This window comes from Urocampus carinirostris, chromosome 1, assembly GCF_059441175.1.
Source record: "Urocampus carinirostris isolate Australia breed hairy pipefish chromosome 1, RoL_Ucar_1.0, whole genome shotgun sequence".
Taxonomy (NCBI): Eukaryota; Metazoa; Chordata; class Actinopteri; order Syngnathiformes; family Syngnathidae; genus Urocampus; species Urocampus carinirostris.
The window spans coordinates 50,603,659-50,629,483 of NC_142349.1; the positions used below are offsets into that span (position 1 = coordinate 50,603,659).

A 25,825-nucleotide genomic window follows, 5' to 3' on the forward strand; every position below is an offset into this window, starting at 1 on the left:
GCATGGCGAGATGCCATAACTCATTTGGACAGATGAATAGAAGGCTGGTGAGAGTGGCAGTCGATAGACAGAGATGAAGTGGACGAGAACAGTGGCGGATTTGTGCGCACGGCCCTCAAGCAGTTGGAGGTGGAGACCTCTATCATTTGACTGTAAAGCCAAACGTGTCTGCATCTTCTCAGCCAGAATCAAATGACAATGTGCACAAAACTGAGGCTCTCTGACAAAATCAAAAGACAGATTTGATTGCACTAGGGGTTGCCTATGTATTGTTGGGAAAAAAAGTTTGAAGGGTCCATTTGCACAAAACACTGATCATAAGGTGATGCTTCAATGAGCTTTTGCGAACCCAAAGTATGTCTTTCATGTCGTAGTGGCTATTCTGATTCAGTATTGGTATCAAAGTGTAGTTAGTGTCACTCGGGGTGAAGCACAGTTCAGAAAAACAGTTCAGTTAGAGGTTAGAGGTCAATATTTGGACAGGGTTTGGTACGTGGTGAATGAAGTAGAGAGGTTACATTCTTGGTCCCAATATGCAGGAGAGGGGTCGGTGTTCCAGTAAATCTAATCAGCGAAGGCAACAGTCCAAGAGTTCGCTAAGTGGTAATTGTGATCGAGTAGGTCAGACAAAGGTTTGGTACACTGGAATAACAAAAGGCTGGGACAAGTGTGCTTGGGAAGTGACAAGGAAGGAAACAAACATGCACAGAACCAAGGGGACAGAGTGTTTAAATAGTGACAAGGGAGAGTTGCGTTAGGAAGGAAATCAGGTCAAGTGACTGCTGTGAGGAGGAAAAGCCGGAAGTGAGGGACCAAATAAGGTAAGGTTGAGAGAGAGTAGAGAGTGTGAGGAGAGAGAAGGAGGGAGCGACAGTTAGAGAGGGAACCTTCAGAGACACAAGTATGGGACATCTTCGAGTAACTTTGCTGGATCATTGTCTTCTTTGATCTGGATATATACACTGTTAAATAAATTCATGAATGATATAAGTGTGACAACAAAGAGGAAGCAGGGTGCAACTTGTTTTCACCACAACTATAGATGTATAGAATGGAAAGCTCCCAAGTGAATCCATGTACTCGTTTTATGTGTGTACAAGCCATTGTTTGCGATGTTGTTTTTGTTTTTTTGTTTGTTTGCAATATATTTATTTGAAAGATCTAAGTAAATTAGATTTCTTACATTTCTCAGTTCCAAGTCTACAAAGCAACGGTAGTTATGTTTACTAGTAGTCGGCGGATTTGATCAATCCCTCTCCAAACCCATATACTTAGAGAATTATGTTGGAAGGTTTTCACTAATTCATTATATCAACATTTTGGTTCTGTTTCCTGTACTAGTATAATAGTTTTTGTTAGGCTCTAAAAAAAAAATTTTTTTTAAACATACGACAAGATTATTAGCACCACCCACCCCTACTCTCTGCAGTTGTGTGTAGATCTTGAGACCAAAAACAGTTCAGATTTAAGTTCGATGATACAACATTTTGTAACCAAAAAAGTAGTAATATAATTTTAACATATCAGAAGAACCTTGGTCTATTCTTTCGTTGCTCGTCTCAACCCCACACCCCACCCCCCTCCCGGAAAAAAATAAAACTGGTACACAGGTGTGCTTACATGAGTGTTTGTGATGCGCAAGCACTCAAGAAAAACTCCAGCTAAGAACTGAAAGGCCATTTGCACCATCTACTCTCACATATCCTCTGAATGCAAACACTCTAAATGCCATTAGCGCCAATAACGGCTGCACAAGAGTGATTGCCTGTTTGTTTTATCCAAGTTCAAGTGTCTTTTAATGATTTAGCCCTGCGCTGGTGTGTCATTAAGTGACTTTTGAGTGATTTGGAGTCTGTATACCTTTGCCTAAATTACCTTTGTATAACGGTGAGGCGGTGCAGCACGTGTTGAATTCGAGACGCAGAAATTGTATTGTTACCGCAATGTTTAGCTTTGTTTACAAGTCTGAGTAAGTATATCAGTCGGACTGTACTGTATTGACCATGTAGCGTAATGTGTGTGGTAAGACTGATAACATAGTGTGTTAGATTGCCTCTGTGTGTTTGTGCATTATCCTTTGAGGGGCATTACCAGAGGGCTTGGGGGACTCTGTGCGCCAGATAAGACTGATTTATCTCTGTTTCAATATGTGTGTGCGTATGTGTGTGTGTGTTATAACATATTTTACAAGGAAATGAATTGCTTATATTGTGTGTCTGAGAATTTGGAAGTGTGTTAAAAAAAGCTGTTGGGTTACAAGCGCCACAGTCATTTGCAAGTGTGTGTGATCGGCGACTGTTGCTGATATGCAGTGTTAGGCGTGTTACTGAAAAACAGTAATTAGTTACAGTTACTAGTATATGAATATGTGTATATATATATATATATATATATATATATATATATATATATATATATATATATATATATAGATAGATAGATATATGTGTGTGTGTGTGTGTGTGTGTGTGTGTGCGCGTGTGTGTGTGTGTGTGTGTGTGTGTGTGTGTGTGTGTGTGTGTGTGTGTGTGTGTGTGTGTGTGTGTGTGTGTGTGTGTGTGTGTGTGTGTGTGTGTGTGGTTTTCTAGGGAGCCATAACCAGAGCAAGGTGCTCATCACAATACATAAGCACCCTATTGTTCATATTGATAGAGGAGAGTGGACACACCCCGCTCCCCATTACCAGCCTTCTGTGACTTACCTCTTCCAAGGCATGCATACAGTACAACCTACCATGGATCTGTTTGGGGTTTATGTGTTGAATAGATGGACCTTAGCAACACAGGGAGTGGTGATTTAAATCAGGATACTGCCTAAATATCCATCCATCCATCCATTATCTGAACCGCTTATCCTCAGTAGGGTCGCGAGGGTGCTGGAGCCCATCCCAGCTATCTTTGGGCAGTGGGCAGGGGACACCCTGAACTGGTTGCCAGCCAGTCGCAGGGCACAGAGAGACAGACAACTCACTCGCTCATTCACACCAAGGGACAATTTGGACCGGCCAATTCACCTGACATGCATGTTTTTGAAATGTGGGAGGAAACCGGAGCCCCCGGAGGAAACCTACGCAAGCACGGGGAGAACATGCAAACTCCACACAGGGGGTTTGATCTCATAACCTCTGAACTGTGCCGCACACACACTAACCACTGTGCCGCCGCGCTGCCCACTGCCTAAATCGAAGCAAAAAAAAAGCAAAAAAAATACTGATAATAACCTGCATTCATATATAAATTATTTTTTGTTTTCTTTCACCGTTTTTCTTTGGTAACATGGATTCATATTTAGGGTATACACATATTTGAATTAACTCTCAATTAGTATGTGATTGTTTCATATATTTTTATTTTATGTTAAAGATTAAGAAGCATTTGAATGTGGTGAAATTTACAGGGTTCATACGGGTGCTTGAAATTCTGAATGAAAACGCTTGTATTTTAATTTTGTGTTTTCAATGATTGAAAGGTGCTTGAATTTTTTGGGTGAAGTGCTTGTAATCGCTTTACATTTTTACCACATTTTTACAAAACACCATCCGTCCACGTCAAGAGGACAAGTGCATGCTACACCTAAACAGGCCACTATAAAATGTGTATTAGTTCAAGGATTATAAATCACTTATAGACTTTTACTATGAGCTGTGAAAAAAAATTAAGGTAGCTTTTCCCTGTGGTAAATTGTAATGGGAAGAACTTCCTGCAATTGAAAATGTATGATACATTTAACCCGGCACTTATACAAAAAACATCAGAAAACTGCCTTTTCTTGATAAATCCACATCCAAGATTACAAATCCTATATTTGTGGATAGGCAAAACACATGATTCACACAGGATTTCTTCTTTAAATACTAATGGATGAATCGAAAAATTGGCTTAAAAAGTCCTTAGAAATTGCTTGAGTTTGGCCAAGATAGGGTGTACAAAGCCTGAATAGAAATTATCTTGAGACTTCTTTCCACTCCTATTGAGTATAATCAAAGTGATTTGTTAGGTCCGCTTGGTTTGTTCGCTTCTCTTTTGTTTTTGTTACAGTATTTTTGTTATTGTTTCTTTGGTTCTGTCTGTTGTGTGTCTGTGTTGGTTTGGCGGTGCAGGAATGCAAATTCCCGCCAATCCTAAAATGGCTGCCAAGCGCTAAGATGGCTGTCAGGATACTGCGGAGCAACAGCATGATAGATTAAAAAAAATTGAGGATGACGGCGGGCAATAGGAAATGAGTATAACTTTCATGACGTTGACCACGCAATGGCCTAGTGGGCAAAATATAGAAAATGATGAATAACTCCCTGGGTTTCTCGTCCGGTCTTTCTGACCCGGAGCGATGAGCCGATTGTCTCTTTTTGTTGTGCGCCAATGGGCAGCCACCGTGAACAGTGCTGCAGAGTGCTGGCAAGCAAAGCGCAGGCGCTACCCAAGATCAAGGCAGTGATTTGGGCTTTGAGGACTTTGAGATTCAGGGACAGGAGGAGCCTTGGCTGCAAAGGGTCAGGCACTGATCCGGGCCAAATTTTCCCCTCTTGGCTCTGAAAGGCCTTAACACCACAACTTTGTGTGCTAATGAGCTTGAAATGTCCAGACCATAAAACTCCACCAGGCTGCTTTAAGGAGGCAAAACAAACTGAGCTGAAGCAGGCAACCAAGCCTGCCTGTCCGAATTCAAGTTCACATAAACACAAGGCGATACACTCCAGACAAATTCCCACAAGGCCAAAAAAATGCACATTTTTACGATCAGCTGTCATTGCACATATAGGCGTTTAAGATGCAAACACCTCCTTTAGACGATAAGGAACTTAAGATGACCCTGTTCTTTACTAAATTCGTTAAAGGTGCTATACAATATTTTTAACTTTTCTACTCACTGACGCCATCTTCGGGCTTCTGTCATCTTTGCAGTCTCTGTCAAGATATTGCGGGTTCAAGTATGTGCATTTCTTAGATACGCTTGAATGAACTCTTCTTTTTTCATCTGTTTTTTGGGTTTGGGTTGGCGTTTGGACTGTACTTGAAACAGGCATTTTCTTACCCTCAACATTTTCATGCTAAACTAACAAAATACAGCGGTGACGAGCATAAACTCACTCACCAGCACCCCCCTACCCCATTCTGTGGCTCAAACAGCTTTGCTAAAAATAAGATAAAAGCAGATACTGTACGTGAAATGGTAGAAAAATATATGTGCTCTTTCAGCACAGTTGGGCATTGTTAACACATACTTAATAGATAAAATAGTCTACTTTTTAGGGACACCACAATTTAAGGCAATGAAGATCTTTAAACCTCCATCCAGACACATTAGGCAGTTTGAAGCTTGGGTTGGTTTCAGAGCTTGTTCCTCCTGAATAACGTTGAGTCTTTCCTTTTTTTGTTATGTTTCAGAGCAAACAGGACAATCAGACAACTCAAACCAGCAAGGAGAGACAGATGTCAAGCCCCCACCCAATGGTAAGTATGCATTTTTAGTATTTATTGCTTTCAGTATTGAGGGAGTTTTAAATTCTTGCATAAATGGTTTGGAATGACTGTCAACACATGCCTGTAAGGGGACTAAAACACACACATGTGCATGTCATACACCCACTGGACATAGACACCTTTCTGAGGGCAAGTATGTCCTAGCAGAGTTGGGGTGGGTTTATTATGGTAAGCAGAGCTGATGGTACTGTAGACTGGGGATTGTGGTGGGCCACTCATAAATCACGCTGACGTTATTAGAAGATGGGAACCACATGGCCACTGCAGTGCATAGCACTGACCTCATACTCTGCCGCTGCTTTGGCTAACCCTGACAGTGCATGTCGGAATGCAACACAAGAATTAGGGAATAAGGAGAAAAACAATGCCTGATTCAGATTCAGATTCAGATTTACTTTATTGTCATTCGTGTACACGTGTATACAGAACGAAATGTCGACACATCTAACCCGCACAGTTTCCTTGAGCGTCAGCCGGGAGAGATAAGATTAACCATGTCTTCGTCAGAATTTTAGCGCAGCAGTTCTTCATCTCGCGGTTCGATGTTACTTCCAGTTGTAAATGGTCCAGTTTATTGTCCAGAGAGCGAACGTTGGAGAGGAAAATGGAATGCAAAGGCGTTTTGAAGGGTAATATAATATAAGATAAGTGATAAGTTATGTCCTGAAGAATGGAAGCATGAAACTGATGGAGTCACATGGCAGCCACATAGATTCATTGGACATCAGTAAAAACAGAATTTGAAGCCTCTCGGTATTAAGAATTTCTTCTAGACTATTGATAATCACCCTGTCAAGTACATAAAGCCATTACTAGGACAAACTAATTAATTGATTTAACGAATTGTATTTGTTTTTTAAACGTTTATTAAAAGGAAAAAAAAAATAATACCTTACAAAATAATGATCATATGTTTAAGTCAAGTAGTAACCCTTTTTTAAACCCCTACACCAGGTATATCAGACTCACTTTAACCAGACTCTATATTCTCAGGTGGTCTGGATTGGTAAAAAATGTTTTGGATTTGTATGTATTTAGTTTTGGTTTTTAGTGCTATGTTTTATAATTCCACCTTCATTTGTAGCCTACCAATGAGATTATAATCACGAAAGAGAAGGGATCATTCAAAACCAATGGACATTTTTTTATGTTTAGCTTTGAATTTGTTAACGATTTAGTTATTTTAACAGTTAAGTAAATGCAGCTTTACATGTGAATCAACCCACCCCAAACATCACAAACATAAACAAACTAAATTGAGAGCTACGAATAAAAAAATACTTTCCTCAATTGTTATACTGCTTTGAAATAAATAAAAAAGAAATACAAAATGAGATTTTCACCAGTAAACAGGCAATACCATCAGTTTCAATTACTGGGCATGGCCGGCTGAAGCTGAGGAAATAATGCACAATATTATCTTTAACATGAAACCAGACTGGACATCAGCTCCTTTACACCTGCCCTCTAGTGGCAGAAAGAAGCACTGCTTGGGTTGTATGTATTTAAAGATAATCATAGCTTTCGATAGAAATTACTAAGGGACTTGCTTTTTTTGTCATACTCAAAAATTTACGGCGGGCGAGATTCGATCATCGAACGGGATGGCGGTCCTACATCTTAGCTCAATTGTCTAGTCGGTTAAATCAAGTTGCATAGCATCAACAATCCTCCCCCAAAAATGATACACAGCATTAAAATGCTTGAAATTCTCTGTTGCTGTAGGTTTTTGGTTTTAATAATTTCTTAAATCCCAACAAGTCTTAGTTTCCTCCTTCAAATCAGGTCCTGATTTCTTAAAACACATTTACTGCTGTTTATTTCTGCACACTGCAGTTCCTTAGGCATGAATATACCTCTTTTGTGTCACAAAAACTTAAACCACAAAAGTGCATCTGTTCACCTTGGCTGCTCAGTGTTTTGAATCACACACTGTATGCATTTGATATACTGCACTTGTGACTGCAGCCTATAATATTTAGTGAGTTAGCCATCATACTTTACGTGCAACATGGCCATTATGAATTTGATGGCTGAGTGTACATTAAGACGTTTACAACTTGCCTTTATCATTTGGCTCTCAATCATGGCATAGCATAGCCTAACCTTGTTTCAATAACATTGGAGTCAGCATCACATTGGAACACCAGAATCCGTTAAATAAAAAAGACAAGCAAATGGTTCACGGTTCCAGTGATTCCAAGGAGCGAAGTCAACAGTTCAAAATTTCAGCAGGCACTATTTGGTCGGGCAGGGGTTCTGTTAAAAAGGGCGCTGTGACAGGGGTGCTTGAGATGTGACGAGAAAGACAACAAACAAGCAAGAAACCAAGGGGACTGAGTACTAATAAAGGAAAAATGATGAGCTGTGATAGCAGGAAAATCCGTGAGCAAATCAAGGCAAGTGACAACAACTGTGAGGAAGAAAATAGATCTTGGAAGTTAGTGACCAAATAAAGTAAGATCAAACAGGAGAGATAGAGCTAGGGAGGGAGAGAAAAAAAGAAACAGATCTTTAAATGCGGGATGGTGACAGTTCCTTTTGGAGAACACATATAAGCACAGTATAACACCAGTTGTGTGTTGACTTAGTCCAGTGTAAAACGAAATACAGTATAGAAATGCACTTATACAACATATGCCACGCAGACCTTCTCACTAACCCTTTCCCCTTTCTGCTCAGGCCACTTGAGTTTCCAGGACTGTTTTGTGACTTCAGGGGTGTGGAACGTAGCCGAGCTTGTCCGAGTCTCACAGAGTGAGTTACAACTATAATTTACCCTGTCAATCTCTGCACAAAAACACACCGTTCGGATCAATTGCTTAACGTTACACTCTTTCTGCTTGTACACAGCAGCAATTTTCTTTCAAACAAATGGCAAAAATATTGGAGGAGCAGGGACAGTACTGCATATTTATGACATAAATTACAATGTGGGGTTGAGCCGACTCACTGCTTTCATACATGCATCCAAAACTTGAGCTAACTTGTTCCATTCCTTTCATCTGTTGGCCATCCATACTGAAAAAAGTAATATAATCCTATCAGCTGCCCATCTATTTATGAACGAGGGGACAGCTTGAAAGCCCCCTGTATATATATATATATATATATATATATATATATATATATATATATATTCTTTTTTTTTTTTTTCGCTGTTTTCTATTATGGAGTATTCCATTGTTTTGTGCACTATTTTTCCATCCAATATTTAAAGAAGAAGAGATTAAAAATGTGTTGTTGTTTTTTGATTTGATCAGTTGATTAATCGAAAAAATAAATCACTGATTAAACGATTCAACAACAATTGCTAGCTGCAGCCATGATTCATTTATAATGGTCAAAATATATGACTGATGTTGTGCCACTCTTGTCCCCAGTGAGTGTCCCTTTCTGTGGCTTGCGCTCAAGCCAGTGATCATTTTTTTGTACATGTTTTTTTGATAATTTCTTTAAAGACATTTATTAAATGACACGCAAAAACACTTTTAAATTAGCCCAAGTGCATGTTAAGTATTTTAATGCAAATTTAGTGCTTAAAAATATATTTATTTTACTTTCAATCTGAAGGTTTCAAACACAATTTGATAAAATGGTCCATTAAGAAATATAGGATGAAATCTAACATGTAAATGTTAATGTCTGAAAACATACATATTTGAGAGAAATTGGACAAGCCTACATTAAAATCCACTAAATCATTTTTTTCTTCTGATTTTTTTTAACCTGTTGTGTCCCGTGACTCAAAAATGTTGCCCACTTCTGAGCTATACTAATGAATATCTGAGTGAGACTGGCCATTTCTCATGGGGTGATTTTGTGTGTATTTTGGCAGCCCCGGTAGCTACGGCGACTGGGCCGAGCTTCTCTCTGGCTGACCTGGACAGCCCTGGCTACTACAACATTAACCAGGTAGCCCTTGGACGACGCTCTATCACCTCTACTCCTTCCACCAGGTAAACAATGTTAGAACGGATAACACAAGTTGTTAAATTGACAGCAACACTATTCACGGTACAAGACGAATAAACAAAAACGGCCAAAAATGCTTTACTCGCTTTTTATTCACAAACTGATCAAGGTAAGCAGTGGTGTTGTCGAACTGAACTGTCACCCACTGCGGAACACCATAATAATAACATTGAAAAAATATTCCCCTTAAAAACAAAAACAAGTTTATTCTTCTCCCTTATTAAGATATTTATAGAATACCCACGGTATCCTCTAAAAGTAGGGGAACTGAGTGACCAATTCCTTTTTAACAGTTGACTTATTTTTCTTTCATTTTAGAAGATCGTTATTTCCTATTAAGTTAAATAGCTAAACACCAAACAACATTGAGGGTATCTTCGTTGATTAGTGTCCGAACGAACGATGATAAGTTTACAGTTTAGTTGACACTCAAAATAAGGCCAGAAAACATTAATTGATTTGAAACATGCAAGGAGAAGTAGGAGAGAATCCAAACCTCTGATAACAGATTCCAAACTGTTCGAGAGGCAATCCCCTAAGTCCTTTCTTTTTGTTAAATCTCCTAGGTTACAAAATAGATCCACCCTAAAGGGTGTGGTAATCAAAGAACAGCAACATGATTGACCGGTAGTGGTAAGGATGTAAACAGTTCATAATAGTCAAAATAACAAGATTAATACATACTGTATTTATTTGTGTATCGTTTATAATGCCCCTCTATGAAATCTCCTTTGCAGGTGTCCAATATTAAAAACAGAATAAACTTCAAACTGCTAATTGACAACTGATATGACAAATTATGCTATCCAGCTCGCGCAATAGTTATAGACATTGGACCTGCACAAATAAAAGCTCAGATTCATTGAGGCATTCCGACTAAAATCGCCGGGAGGTGTTTCCCAATGCAACACTAAAAGTAAAAGGCACCACCATGTGGCATGGTGCTGTACTGCGCAATTACAACTTGTAACTTTATATTTTCGAATGCAAGCTCCAATGTTGCCTCTATTGTGGACATCACTGTACATTTCCCCCTCTCCATAAAATAAATGTAAACTAGAAGATGTGTTTTGGGCAAAAATCTTGCCCGACCAACGAGAGAAAATCCAAGTTACGAGAATTTACAGACGCTACCACCAGAGGCCACTAGGGGGTAAAAAATCTACCACTCTTTTTAATGACACTTGTCTTGTGCTTTTTTATATCATTTTGAAGTGAAGACAGTGAAAACAAATCCTGTCACGGACCAGGGCAGGAAACAGGAAAAGGACCCAATAGCGTAACGTACTCACAATTTATTGGGGAGAGGAGGAGGGCGCGCACACTCGATCCGGGGATCGATGGTCGCAGAAGTGGATTGAAATCAAAATAAAAACGTGGTAAAAATCAGAGAAATCAGGCCAAAAAAACAAAACTGGATCAAACGCAGGAAAATTCACAGACTAGGCATTTCTCAGAGTTAAACAGGAGTATTGCAGAAGTTTCACGGAAGTATCACAGAAGTTTAACAAACGCTCAGACACCTAACAGCTCAAAGGGGCGCGTTTAAGTACTGCCAAGGAGCAATCAGTCAATGCGTCTCAGCCGATGCCCATGGGTGGAGCCAATTGGGCGCTGTGGCTACAGCAACAGAATCTGGCGATTAGATTACAGGGTATGGGTTTTCTGGGTAAAGGAACGTTTTGTCTTTCTTTTTAAAATTGCATTTTTCATGAATTATAAAGGTTGCATGTTAATTTTTTCAAGGGCTCACATTTTGTAGTTGGAAAATACACCTATACCTACCTAGATCTGCTTCTCTTATTGCTTCCAAGGTAGTCGTTCAATCTTTTTTTTAAAAACAGAACTTGTGATTATGTCTGACTAACACCCACATCCACAAACACTCACCTGTGGACCTTTGGATTAATCTTCTTTTCCAGTTTCTTACGCATCTAACTTGGACTGTACTCTTGTGCAAAGCTTGTTCTACTCTCTGATTGTGGTTTCTTCTCCCCCTTGTTCCTCCTTCATTACTAATCCTTCTCATTTCCTTTCATTTTTCCACCCCATGCATCCGTCATTCTGTCTGGTGTTTGGGTGTCTGTTTTTCCTTGTCCTTTCCCCCCTCATCATACGCTGCAGGACCGAAATGGAGCTTTATGCAAGTCTCCCACGAAGGTACTCTCATCACAGCATATCTTTCTTGATACTAATACAACACAGATCCCCGCATTGCACTCACACCAAACCCTAGCAAGCTGTCAAAAAAGCAATTTGAAGCCCTTGTGCGCTCTCTGCCCCTTGCATTTTATCGTTCACAGATGTAAGAATGTGCAATGCAATCACATGCAGAATTTATACAAGCATCACATGAGATTCCGCTTTTGGTATCGAGTGTCTGCAATGAAATTCTGGTTTTATGTTACTGATTACATTGTAGCATCCTCTATGACACTGGTTGGCAATATTTTCTGCACCACGGACCACTGCTATGTCTGTCTATATGTTTACAGCTTTGCCTAATAATAGCAAAAGTAGTAATAAGTTTTAACATGAACAAAAATAGTAAAAATATAAAACTCAACCTACTGTATAATCACTATACAGCTAGGGATCGAGATCACATAGGAAAAGGCATTCAATTTAATCTCATCATCACACTCGTTTTACTCACAGCAGCACGTTGTGCAACATTGTTTTTGCTTAACTCCTTCCCATAATGCTTCATTAGAATGCTCTACAACGTGGCACAGTTAAAACAGTGTGATGATCAGATAAAATTGAGTGCCTTTTTTGTCATTTACATTCCTAATAGCCTACTGGTTAGGAATCAGCGCTCTCACCACTACAATCCAGGTTCGATTTCTGTTGCACCCAATGCTAAGCAAATGAGATCAGTGAGATTTGTCAACTAATCGGCCATTTATCATTTACGTAGATTTATTACAGAAAAACCTAAATATAATGCTTTAACAATTTTTTTGTACTTTTTTCCCAGCTCAAAGTTTGTGGTTGCATGCAACGAGAACCAAACCCGGGTCGCGGCAGTGAGTGTGCCTACTCCTAACCACTGGACTGACTACCAGTGGTCAAGGTGACATGAAAAGGCATTGTATCTCATCATCACATTATTTTTTTTCACGGTACCAGAGACAACTGGTAATTTTGTTGTGCATTTCAAATGGTGTTGAATACATGCGGCCATGATTAAAATAATTTACTGACAACGTAAACCAGGTATGAACGCATCGGCAGTGGGCCGGACCCGGCCCGTTGGATAACTTTATCCAGCCCAACATACATTTCTGAGTACGTTAAACGTTATGATTGATTGTAATTGCAACCTAAATGTTCCTTCTGGCCGGTAGTAGGCAGTAAAAGGTATACTAGTAGTTTGATCTGATTTAGTAGAATTTTATTGTTCATGCACTGCTAAGAGTGTTATTTTGTATTTCTTTATATTCATACAAAACAAGCATGACAATTAAGTGGGGAAAACAATCAGTGTATGGCTCCCACCCGAGTTGGTATATTGTGGTGAGTAAGTTTAGGTGTAAAACTGCATTCACTCAACTGTTGTGAATAAATGTGTTATGCTTAGAAAAGATCCCTTGTCATCCATTATTATAATACTGGTATGTAGGATAGGCTATTAGGCTATTAGGCTCTTATTATAAAGTAGGCTGAATGATAGCATTATACAGAAAACACCGTGGTAAGCTAAACATTTTATTTGACATTCTTTTAAACCCGCCTGAGAAAATAAAGTCTGGATTCATCCTCAGAACCAAACTGAGTTTGACATCCTTGGCGTAAACTATGAGCACAATACCAAAATGTGTTTATTCATTGTCCTTCAAAGTCCAATTCATCATCCAACGACTTGTTTCCTTCGTCATGCTTTTTTGCTTTTTTTTAAATATCTTTTAGGACATTTTTATGTTTTCTCTCTTCTCTAAAGTTTGTCTCTGGTACTATGACTGAAAATAGCGTGATAGTATCATCTATATTACTGGTGGTCCAGTAGCAAGGGTTTGGCGCCCTCATTTTTGAGGCCCAGATTCAATTCCCGTTGTATCCGATGTTTTGCGATTGTAGTCAGCGATATACTACTGTAAAACTTCGTTTATAATACGCACCCGAATTTTTTATTTATTTAGGTTAGAAAAATGCAAGTTACACTTAAATAACTACGGTAATACAAAGTTAAATTGGAGTCTGTACTTAATCCACCCTAAGGTAAAATATCCATTTTGCTCACTGTAAAATCAAACTTTGGGCTTTACTTTTCAGCTCTAACAAGCGCAAGTCCATTGATGACAGTGAGATGGAGAGTCCAGTAGACGACGTCTTCTATTCGGGACGCTCACCGGCAGCTGGCAGCAGCTCTCAGTCCAGCGGTTGGCCCAATGATGTCGATGCAGGTAATCCATCACCGCCTCCGACAATAACTTGATTCTTTGCACCTTTCTGATTCCTTTCCTGGGTCCACTTCAAGTCAGATAAAAATACATTTCAAGTTTCTATCTATCTATCTATCTATCTATCTATCTATCTATCTATCTATCTATCTATCTATCTATCTATCTATCTATCTATCTATCTATCTATCTATCTATCTATCTATCTATCTATCTATCTATCTATCTATCTACCTATCTATCTATCTATCTATCTATCTATCTATCTATCTATCTATCTATCTATCTATCTATCTATCTATCTATCTATCTATCTATCTATCTATCTAGCAATCTATCTAGCTATCTATATTGCTAGCTATCTATCTTGCTAGCTATCTGGCTAAATAAAAAGCTATCTAGCTATCTAGCTAGCTATCTAGCTATCTACCCAAGCCATATTCACGTAGTGGAAGTGGCTGGAGTCAAGAACACACTTACATTCCCCCAAACATTTGTTCCACTTTGCTCTTCCTAACCTGACATCGAGCTCACAGCACAATAATAATAATAATAATAATAATTTCCTTTGTATTGTCATTCTTTGTAACAATGTACACAGAACGAAATGTCGATACACCTGACCCGTTGTAGCGAGCCGATGCAGCCGCAGCCAACAGAGGGCGCCGCCATTTTACCAATGTTATAAGTCTTAGGTATGACTCGGCCGAGGCGCGAACCAGCGACCTCCCAGTCTCAAAGCGGGCGCCCTAGGGGGAACTTGTGCCATGCAAACCTTCATCAGCAGAGAGGCCAGACAGCATACACAAGTTAATTTCGAAATTCTGGTATACAAGTTTTATTTGAAACAAAAATACAGTCAGGATTAGAAACTTTTTTTTAGCAATCGTTTCCGTTTCCAATACAAAATACAGCGACATCTAACTGTCAAATATTACACAGTGTCCCTTTGAGTACTCCCATGACAGCTACTAAGTACTGCTTTGTACAATTTACCAGTTTGTATAATTTACTCTAGTTCCCCAAATCTTTTGATATGGTTGAAAATATACAGATATCTGTTGCATTTGATTATGAGTTGAGTGCAACATATTTTCCATAACATCTGAAACTAGTTTCAAGCTTTCACTTATTTTCTACTTCCTGAATCAAAACACACTCTCGGTTTTGCCAAAGAACAGACAATTTAGGTATCGGTGACTCTAGTGTGCCCTCTTGTTGCTGTCTGTGACATTTAAGGAGCCATAAAATTCTTCCCTGGTGTACTCTTTTTGTCAGGACCAGAACAGAAACAGGACCCAATTGTGTAGCGTTTACCACAGGTTTTATTGAAGGAAAGAGCAAGGGATCTCGTACTCGGATTGTGATCCGAACACGGAAGTGGATCTTCCGTAGCGAGCAATGGCCGTGTCGGGGACGGAAAAACTGTTCAGTAGCCGGGACTGGGAGAGCAAGGCGTGGTCGGGGTCGGAAACAAGTTGTAACCCAGAACGGGAGAGTAGACGTAGTCGGGGACAAAAAGAGGTCGTAAGCCGGGACGGGAGAGCAGACGTGGTCAGGATCAAAACAGGTCGTAGCCGTTGACAGACGGAAGCAAAAACGGGACAGGAGGGAGTCCGGGTCGAAAAAGGCTTGCCTACTATACACTGAAGTTCGCAGACGGACTGACAACAGTGGACTGACACGACTGCGTTCAAATAGTGACAGGGAGTCAATCAGAACCTGCAGCGGTTGGCGCCAAATGAGCAGGCACAGATGATTCACATGAGTAATCATGACACTTTTGTCTAAGCTAGGAAAAAACAAATACTACAATTAATGTCAGATGGGATATTTTCAACTCTAAGTGGACAATGGATCGGTGTTATTCTCTGATTAAAAATCCACTAGAATTTGAAATCAAATTTAAAACGGGTAAACCAGGCATGTCAATCTCAGTACGGACAAATGTTTAGCTATACTAAACTTCATCATTTATAATCCTCAAAATGATTGTTATCTAAGCAGTATTTTACAAGTTTTATTATTAAAGTGGTTGACGCAGAAAAAACACAAAGGTAAAATGTAATAGTTTTAGTTAGTTTAACATTACAAACCTTGAGTAATCTTGTTCCTTATTTTATTGTTTATTTTTTTTACTAAAAAAAAGCATTCATTAGTGCGCTTTTCCAGAACAGCTTTGGTAATATATAAAACGTAGACATGCTTTTTCCTTTTATTTCATAAAGGATCTGACTTGAGGTGGACAAAAAAAGTGTTCTTCTCTTTTACCATGCACGTTTTTTGGCTAAACTTTATGCATTTGTTATCATTTACTTACTTCATCAAAACTTTCCTTTGTTTTGGAGTATTTTTATAACTGTTTTTCAATTTTGTGTTGGTAGATCCCAGTTGTGCACTGACCTTTACACAATAACTAGATGAAGCAATTTTAGGGCCATAGGCAAATGGGGTTAAAGTTAAACCTTTCTTTATTTGTGCAATGAACTTTGCGTACAGTATTGGTACACTTTTGTTTTGTTGGATGTTTGATATCTTAAACCATATTTTCAATACACTTTTTGCTAACATGTATCTTCAAAAACAAATGTTTTCTTTAAAAAGATGTTGTGTATTATTTCATTTAACAGTTCAAATGAATACTAAGCAACGAAAATATAAATGTGCATTTTTTTAAGAATTTAAATTATACTTAAAGCACTATATAAATGCAGTCCATTTACTATTGACTTAGAAAATGTACGCTTATATGATAGTTCATTATATTTGCCTATTATTCAAACCATTATAGTTGTTTTTTTGTTTTTTTATTAACGTGTGAATATTTTTACCATTTGCAGGTTCTAAATAATACACAATGTCCTTTTAAAACAAAGGTGGGGGTTGGTATTATTTGTAACATGTTTTAGGCAAATGACGGTAACTGTCAGCAATCTCACTATTTGTGGTAAAATTAACATATATTACACAGCTAAATATTTAAGAATATGTATTCATAGATACAAACAGACTTAACGTAAAAAACATGTGTTTGCTATTTTTCTGTATTTTTTTTTTGTTTAATCCGTCTTTTACTCCTACTCACATGCTATTTTGCAACGCCGTTGTAGTGATAAAATGATGGAATAGCCACAGACATTTGCTGCAGCCTATAACGTAAATCCCCTATTGTCCATGGTTTAACCAACACCTCTTTTTCTCCCTTTTCATTCTTTCCATCTGTGTCCTTCTCTGTCCACTTCTCCCCTCCTTAATTGTTAACTCTTCCCTTCTCCCTTGTTTGGCCTTTCAGTGCAGCACCATTTGGCCAGTGTGCAGGAGAGGAAGATTAAGCATGAGAGCGATGGAGTGCAGTTTCCTTACCATGGTTAGAGCAACATTAAACGTTATACTTTTTACATGTACTCTTCATATGCTGTATATGCTTTGCTTTGACTCACAGCAACATCACCTTGCATCCTTCACTCTTTTTTGATTGAATTATGTACTTTACTTTTGAATCTTCTCTTTTGCAATCTTAATCACTCGTGTGTCTTGTTTTTGGGCTACACCGTCGTTTGGTAAATGAATGTTTTTGAGAGATGTCTGCTGTTGTTCCCATGGATTTACCAAAGCCTTTTGGTCACCTAGTATCATTTTGGAATTATTTGCCTGCCTTAGTGATACATGGGAATTTGATAGGAATACAGTATTTCCTCGGTTGTTGCAGTTAATGAGGACCAGAACCCCCCATGGTAAGTGAAAATCCGCAAAGTAGCGATGCCCCTTCATAAAACGCCCAAAGGGTCAAACTTACACCAAGATGACGTCCTTACCAAATGAGAGTATACCACCAAAATAACAAGTATAGCTCTACAGATAAAAATACAGAACACAGAATTGCATTGGATGCAATTGTATTGTCAATATACCCAAGTACAACAAAATTTGAAGCTTTCTCCTTTCGGTGTAAGAAAGCAATGTTCAGTAGATTGCGGCTGGCTAGATGCACACTAGGATCAAGTGTACTCGCGTTGAGCCCGGTCTCCAAGATGGTTAAAATACAACCGTCCCGAACGTAGCGGTTTCCTACAAGTTGCAGCTCCAGGTCATCCGTTTCATGAGTCATGAACCTTGCATTGGTGAGATAGAGGCTCGGCAGGGGTGGCTTGTTTTTAACGAAGCCTAGCTGTAGCAATAGGTCGGACTTCGCTTTTGCCTTCTCTCCCGACGCTGCCGCAGTTGCTTCCTGAAACCGATGATAATCCATGGATCACTCGCTGGTGTTCACCATTTCTTTGCACTCTTATGACTTTCCTCGAAGTTCAATTCAATTGATGAATCTCTTTTCGATGTCAAGAGCCGTTAAAAGCTAGCTGTCACCATTTGTTTTGGGCATTGACTTCTGCGCTCGCCCCGCTGTTTGACTGACAGCATACACCAGTCATTAAAGTCGCGCATGAAGGCGGTAACGCCCGCCCAACATGCACATATAAAACCTGCCATTGTGATAGCGTTTGCTGTGTGCTGTATGCTCAGAACACAATGCACGATATGATGATATCAAAGATAATAAAGATGATTCAATTCAAAATCAGTGAACCAGCGATAACCAAAGCGCGAATCATGGAGGGATTACTGTATAATGTTTTGGGGGTTAAGACAAGAAAAATAGACATCAGGAGTCAAATCAAGATATTTCCCAACAATTATGTTCAATGGGCCCCACTATATTGAGTCATATTGTTTCCTTGAATATGAGTTACAAAGTAACCAAGGGGTGAAACTTTTTGTACTGTCTATTAAAAATGACATCATAGTTGCCCAAGAACCTGGAAACAACAAATAGTAGTTAAGCAGTTTTTGAAACACAGCTATGATTTAAAGGTGACATGCATTGTTCGAGGTGTCCTTAAAAAGTTGAAATATTCTTTCTATTAAGTATGTGTTAACAATGTCCAACTGAATTTAAAATTTTATTTTCCACTGTGCCTATCTGCTTTTATCTTACTTTTATTAGAGCAGTTCGGGGCAGAACACAGTAGGTTCCAGGAATGGGGGTGGGTGGGTGCTAAAGAGTGACATCAGGCTCCTCCCTGCAGGTTTGGTGAAAATGATGAACGTAAGAAAAGGCCTGATATAAGAGTCCAAACGCCAACCCAAACCCTGAAAATATGCACTATAGACCAGCTTTGTGGCCTTGGGGGTAGAGCCCACATTTGTAAATAGCAGATATATTTGTGGCGCTTCAGAATACATTATTTATTATTCATGGCTTTTTTTTTTCTATTAATGGGACTGTAGATATTGAAACAAAAGTGCTTGATATTTGGCCAAAGATTTTCCTGTCACCTCTTAAAAAAACCTCAATGATGATAAATTGACAGTTATTGTAACCACTGCAGATACAGACATACAAAAGATTCAAATCTTTAAACAGTCTTACATTTCGTTACCAAAGACGGCCTTTTGTATGTTGTCCCTAATCAGCTCTCTTCCTCCCAAGTCCTCACAAATAAAGTGTGAAATGTTGGGTTTGCTTTGAGCTCGGTCTTGCAAATAAAGTTAATTATTGAGTTGGGTTAGGCTTTATACCCGATCTTACCTCTAATCGTAATATCATGTTTTGGGGAAAAACATGTATTATCAAGAACATGTTTGTATCTTATGAGACATTCAAATTGTGCTTTGTGTGTTGTTGAAAAGTCTTGAATTACGGTGATTGGAAATACCCGGCTCTTGAGATTGTCTTAACAGAGCTGTGGACAAGCTTGTCACATGCATACGGCGGAGCAAGCCCCAACAAATATGACTGAAGGCGCGAAGGTGTATTGTCGACCCGCAAAATGCGTTCTGTCACTGAGGTGCAACCTATCGCTCACGAGCAGGTTTACAAAAGGATCCCTCGCGCATGTGCTCAACCTTAATTTATCGGCCCGTCTTTCTTTGACGTACATTCACACATAGACAGCGGCCAATCGGGAAACAGGCCGGCTTCCCTGCCAGATGGCGCATCCATGTGTCTGCATTGAAAGGAGCTACTGGGTTACAGCAGACATCTGCTCTGGTTCTGGTGAGAGTGATGGAGGGCTGAAGGACAGGAGGATGCAGGTTGTGAGTGGGGGATGCCTCTACTTGCTCTCGCAGAAACTTTAGACCTGAATGAAAGCTTTGGAGCTTAGCAGGTGATCATGTGGTTCATTATGACTTGCGCTGTGTGCTGTCCTGTTCTTTCTGTCTCGCTCTCTCGCTCTGCTTGCTTACCTTCACAGTGGTGGCAACATTCTAAAAATTCTGACTACTTGAATTCCTTGAAAATGCTTGAATTTTAATGTTGTGTTTTCAAGGATTGAGAAGTGTGTGTAAATGCTTGAAATTGTTGCTATGATTCTCAACAAGTCTGCTTAAATGCCGACACTCCTCTAGTGGTTTTGCTTTGCCATTGCATTTCTTCTCCCCTCGTGAAAAACAGCAGCTAGCATTTGTTTGTATGGCATTTTTCCATGAAGCGACAGGTGCCTGCTACACCTAAACAGGAAACTATGAAATTTGTATTAGTGCAAGGATTACGCATCACTAATGGACATTCATTATTGGCCATGCAAAAATTTAAAGGTAGCGTTGGTAAATTGTAATGGAAAGAACTTCCTGCAACTGAAAATGTGAGCTAAAAATTATTCTCATTTTTACCCAACAGCTATATGGGGAGAGGTTTCTATCAAAAACAAATGTAATTCAAATTTATTCGAGCTCTAAAACTCCTACGTGTGATAAATGCACACAGAAGATTAAAAATAGCATATGTCAATGCAAAATACATGATTCACATTATATTTTTTCTTTTAATGGTTATGGAGAAATTGAAAAATTGGCTTTGAAGGGCCCTAAATAGCGCTTGGAAAACCCTGTGATTGGCCATTTTGGGGGCTTTTGATTATTTAAAATGTGTGTGGGGGGGGTGCGTACGTCTGTGTATGTATGAGTGTGTGTGTGTGTGTGTGTGTGTGTGTGTGTGTGTGTGTGTGTGTGTGTGTGTGTGTGTGTGTGTGTGTGTGTGTGTGTGTGAGAGTGTGTGTGTGTGTGTGTTTTGTCAAAGTTTTGCAGTGCAGTTACATTATTTTATTTTATCCGGAGCACTGTTGAGGCACATTATTTTCTTTCTTACTAATTTGGTTGCTGTTTGTGTTGTTATTCTACCTTGTGTGATGTCAACTTAGACCAGGGGTCGTCAATGTGGCGCCTGCGTGCACCAAGTAGCCCCCTAAGACCACCTGAGTAGCTCGCGGACTTTATCTGAAAATATATCATAGATCATTGTGATTTCTGAAGAAATTTGATTTCTAACCGGCATGGTTATCGGTTTATTGAACCTTTTTTAACATCTAGTAATTACAACTCGGTTGTGTCTCTGTAGTCCAGTGGTTAGCACATTCGCCTGATACTTGAAAGGTCCCCGGTTCGAGACTGGGTGGAAACATATGTTGGCCTGGAGAGGGATGGGCGCCATCAGGTTTTACAAGCCTAGTGGTTAAGGGATCCAACCAACATCCAACTTTGCATAGTGTAATCTTCTCAGGAATCTGCTTGTTTAAACATCTCATTACCTGAAATGGATGTTACCTGTCTTTTGTTGTGTCACATTAAAAGAAATAAGGTGATAATGTCAAATCAAAACACAGCTGGAGTTCCATAATAACGACAAAACAAATGAAGTCGTTACAAATGAAGAAAGTATACAATCATGGACAATGACATATTTTAGCATTACCACGATGTTACCCCTTTGTGCTAATCAGTAACAGAAAAGTAGCACTCAGTTTCAAAAAGGTTGGCGAATCCTGACTGCGACTGTTGAAGGATTGGTTACTTGATAGCATACCTGTCAACCTCAGCCAATTGCTTCCTTTATTAATGATTGCAATAGTAATACCAATATAAAGCGATAACAGACCTTTCCATGTCAAACACAAGGCAGCACCTATTTCTATTCAGCAAGACAGACTATGTTGGATAAAAACAAAAGATATTTTGTGTAAACCACTTTTTTTTATCTAGTAAATAAATGCTTGATCGAGGATAATATTTGCTAGTGTACCGCGACAAATTTATTAATCTATGATGACGTTGTCATCTGCTACCAGTGACTGAGACAATCGGGATTAGAGACAAAATGGGCAAGAAGAGATTGGTCAAACAAAAATCTAGTTTTTTCGTAATTTATGAAAAAAATAAAAATTAAAAAATAAAAAATAAACTGTACAAAAAATGTTGTATGCTGTACACAGTTTCAAATGATCAAAAAACGTATGTAATACAGGGAAAACGTACAAGTTGAAAGTTATGTGCTAGCATGCAAAACCTGATTACACTGGAAGAAATCAGCTGCTAGTTTTTTAGTACTGCTTGTGAAAGTACTACAGAAACATTGTCAAATTTGAAAAAAAAAATCAACTGTCTAACCATGAATGCAGACTCTTTGGAACAGCACTTTCAGTTATTTTTGTTATTTTAAATGATAAAAGTAAAACAAAGAGTTGATCACAAACAAATTTGCAAGGATACATGAATTGGTGCTACCAGTGAGGCACCTAGCTTTTTCTTATTGTGTGTTGTGTGATCAAACCGCTTGTCTTTGCAGTAGTCACTTCATCTGGTAAAAATGCTTTAGAATCTACCTTAAATTAGTTAGACCTCTGATCTGAACCAATGCATTAGAATTAAGCTTTACAATTGTTTTCCCCAACCATTAGGTGCTGATTGTATGACGCCATTTGATCTGCATTTATATAGCGCTTTTCAAGTTAAGACTTCCCAAAGCGCTTTACATTTCGCTTTACATTTCGCTTTACATTTCCCAATAGCGGCCGTGCAGCCATGTAAGGCGCTAACCTGCTCATTGGGGGTATTAGGTGTTCAGTGTCCTACCCAAGGACTCTTCGACATGTAACACGGAGGAGCCGGGCATCGAACCTGCGATCTCTTGATGAGCTCTCTACCTCCTGAGCAACTGCCGCCCCATGTAGAGTTATTGAATTTATAAACATGAGAATGCAGCAGTTTGTGTTTAGCACTGATCCGATTTGATGCACCTTCAGGGCATGTTGAGAAAATGTATCCTAAATGAGACCACAAGTCTGCCTTTACTGCCAACTTTACAAGGCTAGGATGACGGCCGTATGAATGGAAGTAAACAAATGTTTCCTTTTGATGAGCAGCGTTTGCTGTAATGAATATGTGTAACTCATTCGGGGTTCAAATAATCAGATTTGATAAATCTGTTCCGTTTTTAAAGAAGATACACCCCTAAACAAAAACGAGAATTATCCAATGGTAATGTAAACACATTATATTTTAACCTGTTTAATTTCTTTTTTTAAATAAAAGTAACCAAAACAATACTGAAAATTAGCAAACATTATTTACCATTCCAACTTTTTTTAAGTAAAATACAAAAACAATAGAAATTGTTATAAAAATGGGAAAGTCGTACTTTAATTTATTATATGCACTGCACCTTCTTGAAACTAAATAAGTTATTACATACCTTTCTCTGTACTTCCTCATGACCAGATAATTAGTGTAAAAAATAAAAAAAACTATATTAATCTGCCACCACCTATTGCAAGGGATAATTTTACAGTTACTTGGCTGATCACTGGAAGTTTTCAAATACACCAAGCAATGCATGCTTTTTTGCAAAGCTAAAATTGGCCAATTCCCAGCGGCACACTAAACATGCTGTCACAGCACACTAGCATGCCCCGGCAAACTGGTTGAAAAACACGCCATTATCATATACACCAGGAAGCGTTGTGTATATCTTTTCACTGTACATTGCTTTTTTAAACTTTAAAAAGTAAAAAGAATATGCTATTATGATTTTATTTTAAAAAACATTTGAGCCCACTTTTGCTCAAATCTAAAATATAGACTACCGATGGTGCCTCAATAATATTGGTTAATTTAATGTACAAGTGATGGGGATTTTTTATCAAGGACATTTTTCCATAGCGCCTGTTGACAAATACAGACTATTGATAGAGTTATAAGAAAATCTTGATTTATGTATCTGTTCATATTGGAATCTATTTGATATCTTTTCAGTAGGTTAAATCAACTTCCCTAGACTGTATGCAATATTTTAAACCTTTTAAACTTTTGTGGGTCAAGCTCATGTTATACAGTAGATAACATATGTCAAAGTCAAGACCCGCAGGCCACATCAGGCCCCCAAAAGGTTTTCTTCGACCCCTGAGATGATTCTAACTAAATATTGTAAGGAACACCAGAAATTGTGTACAAGCTCTTGCTTGTAGCAAATAAACTTTTACTGCCATCTATTTATTTGACTTTGAGACCCCTGCAGTAGATGCTCTTCCCCAGTGATGGATACATAATATCATCACACACAGTAGTGAAATAAGCATCCGTCGAAATATTTTTGTCTTTTAAGGTATGTGTCATAGTTATTCCCTCAAAGTTTGCCCAAGTGCTTTATAAGACTTGAGGGTGAACAGGATTTAGTCGACTATTGGGCTACTAAATGCCTCAAGCCAGATACATCCCATTTCTTAATTCCCCCAAACATCTAGTTAAAAATCATAACTATAAGGATTTAGCATATGTCGTTCATCGTCAAAATATCCCACCTTACGAAGACCTATATTTGCTCAGGTAGAATTATGGTCCCAGTCAGTCCTGTCCCTGAAAACCAGGCCTACAAAGTGTTCTGGTGGAAACCATGTCCCTATCACATTCAATTTACTCAGAATGCCCAATACTCAAATCACATCTGCGTCATCACATCACCTACATACATCTTGTACCTCAAAAATGTCCATGATTGTGGCCAAATAAAGGTTAAGTGTATCTTTTCAAAGTTTGTGCTGTCCCCAAATCTCCCTTTCATATTTCAGAATGTACCCACACTGTGGACAATATTGAATGATGGATTGCCCTCAGGAACAGCCAAACAAAACCTCAATATGCAGCAGGCCAACCTCAGTTTAATGGCCTATATTGTGACTTCCCCATTTGTGTTCTTGCTTTTGTAGAGTTTTGCATCATAGCTTTTTTACAGCACCAAGTCAACACTGAAGAGGTGAAATGCCTCCTTATAATTCTGAATTGTGCCCTTTGGGTGACGACATGTGGAAATTAATCCTTTGCCTAGATTACAGTGTGCGCCTTTTACATGAAACGTTCACACTTTTGGTCATGTTTTTGGTTACCTGGTGAGCTGGGCCTATAATTAGAATACCCATTTTGACTAAAACGAATCCACCACAGCTGACATTTAAAGACAGAGGTTTTGGAAAAATGGAAGGAGCTTGAATATATTTGTACATGCGTGCTGGCTCCTCTATTGCCACCAATTTCCCAGTTAACCCTTTCTTCAATCTATCTGCTGCCCTCTTCCAGCCATCTGTGGCACCCAGCTCGACGCTCAAAAGCCTGTGCATATCTACGCATAATACGATCAATAACGTTTTCAGGCACAGTGATCAAACGTCCATCTTTGATCAAAAGTGTTTGCAAGGAAAATCACATTGACTCTATGGGCTAAATGTAGACGGTGTTTATATTAAGTGTGTCCGCATTCGCCTCGCTAGTCTGCTCGGACCTTTGAGAGGAGGTTGTAGAAGCTTTGGATGAGCCCTTTTGAGCTGGCTTTGGATGTGATATTTCTAATCTTCGGTCAGGTACCACGCATTCCCTTGGATGTCCCATTTGGATGGCCTTGATATTTACCAGCTCTCCTGTCTCCTGATGCTTTGTGCCCAGTCATGTTCCTCGCCCTCCCCGTCACTTCCTTTTTTATTTTTAACTCTTGACTGTTTCAGACGTAGCTCTTCACAAAACCACGCCCCCAAATTCCAAGCCTGAAGCTTGCCAACTATGCACAAATAGAAGTAACATTGAGGACACCTACTTTGGTTAATCAATGATGATTCAAATGATCTAGCATTGATTTCACTTGATCCCCAA

The 25,825-nt window shown here is 39.0% G+C and overlaps 1 protein-coding gene across 10 annotated transcripts in view; it reads left to right on the top strand.

The window, feature by feature from the left end:
• nfixb (nuclear factor I/Xb) overlaps positions 1-25,825 on the top strand; it is a 196,775-nt gene that overhangs the window by 151,208 nt on the left and 19,742 nt on the right. For 7 of the 10 annotated variants that reach the window (XM_088343992.1, XM_088344001.1, XM_088344025.1 and 4 more), the window contains 6 exons: positions 5,385-5,450; positions 8,163-8,237; positions 9,319-9,439; positions 11,580-11,615; positions 13,731-13,861; positions 17,151-17,225. In XM_088343992.1, the coding sequence (XP_088200118.1) occupies positions 5,385-5,450; positions 8,163-8,237; positions 9,319-9,439; positions 11,580-11,615; positions 13,731-13,861; positions 17,151-17,225 (504 nt within the window). The remainder of the gene's footprint in view (positions 1-5,384; positions 5,451-8,162; positions 8,238-9,318; positions 9,440-11,579; positions 11,616-13,730; positions 13,862-17,150; positions 17,226-25,825) is intronic. The other 3 variants (XM_088344009.1, XM_088344046.1, XM_088343985.1) reach the window with 1 other exon arrangement.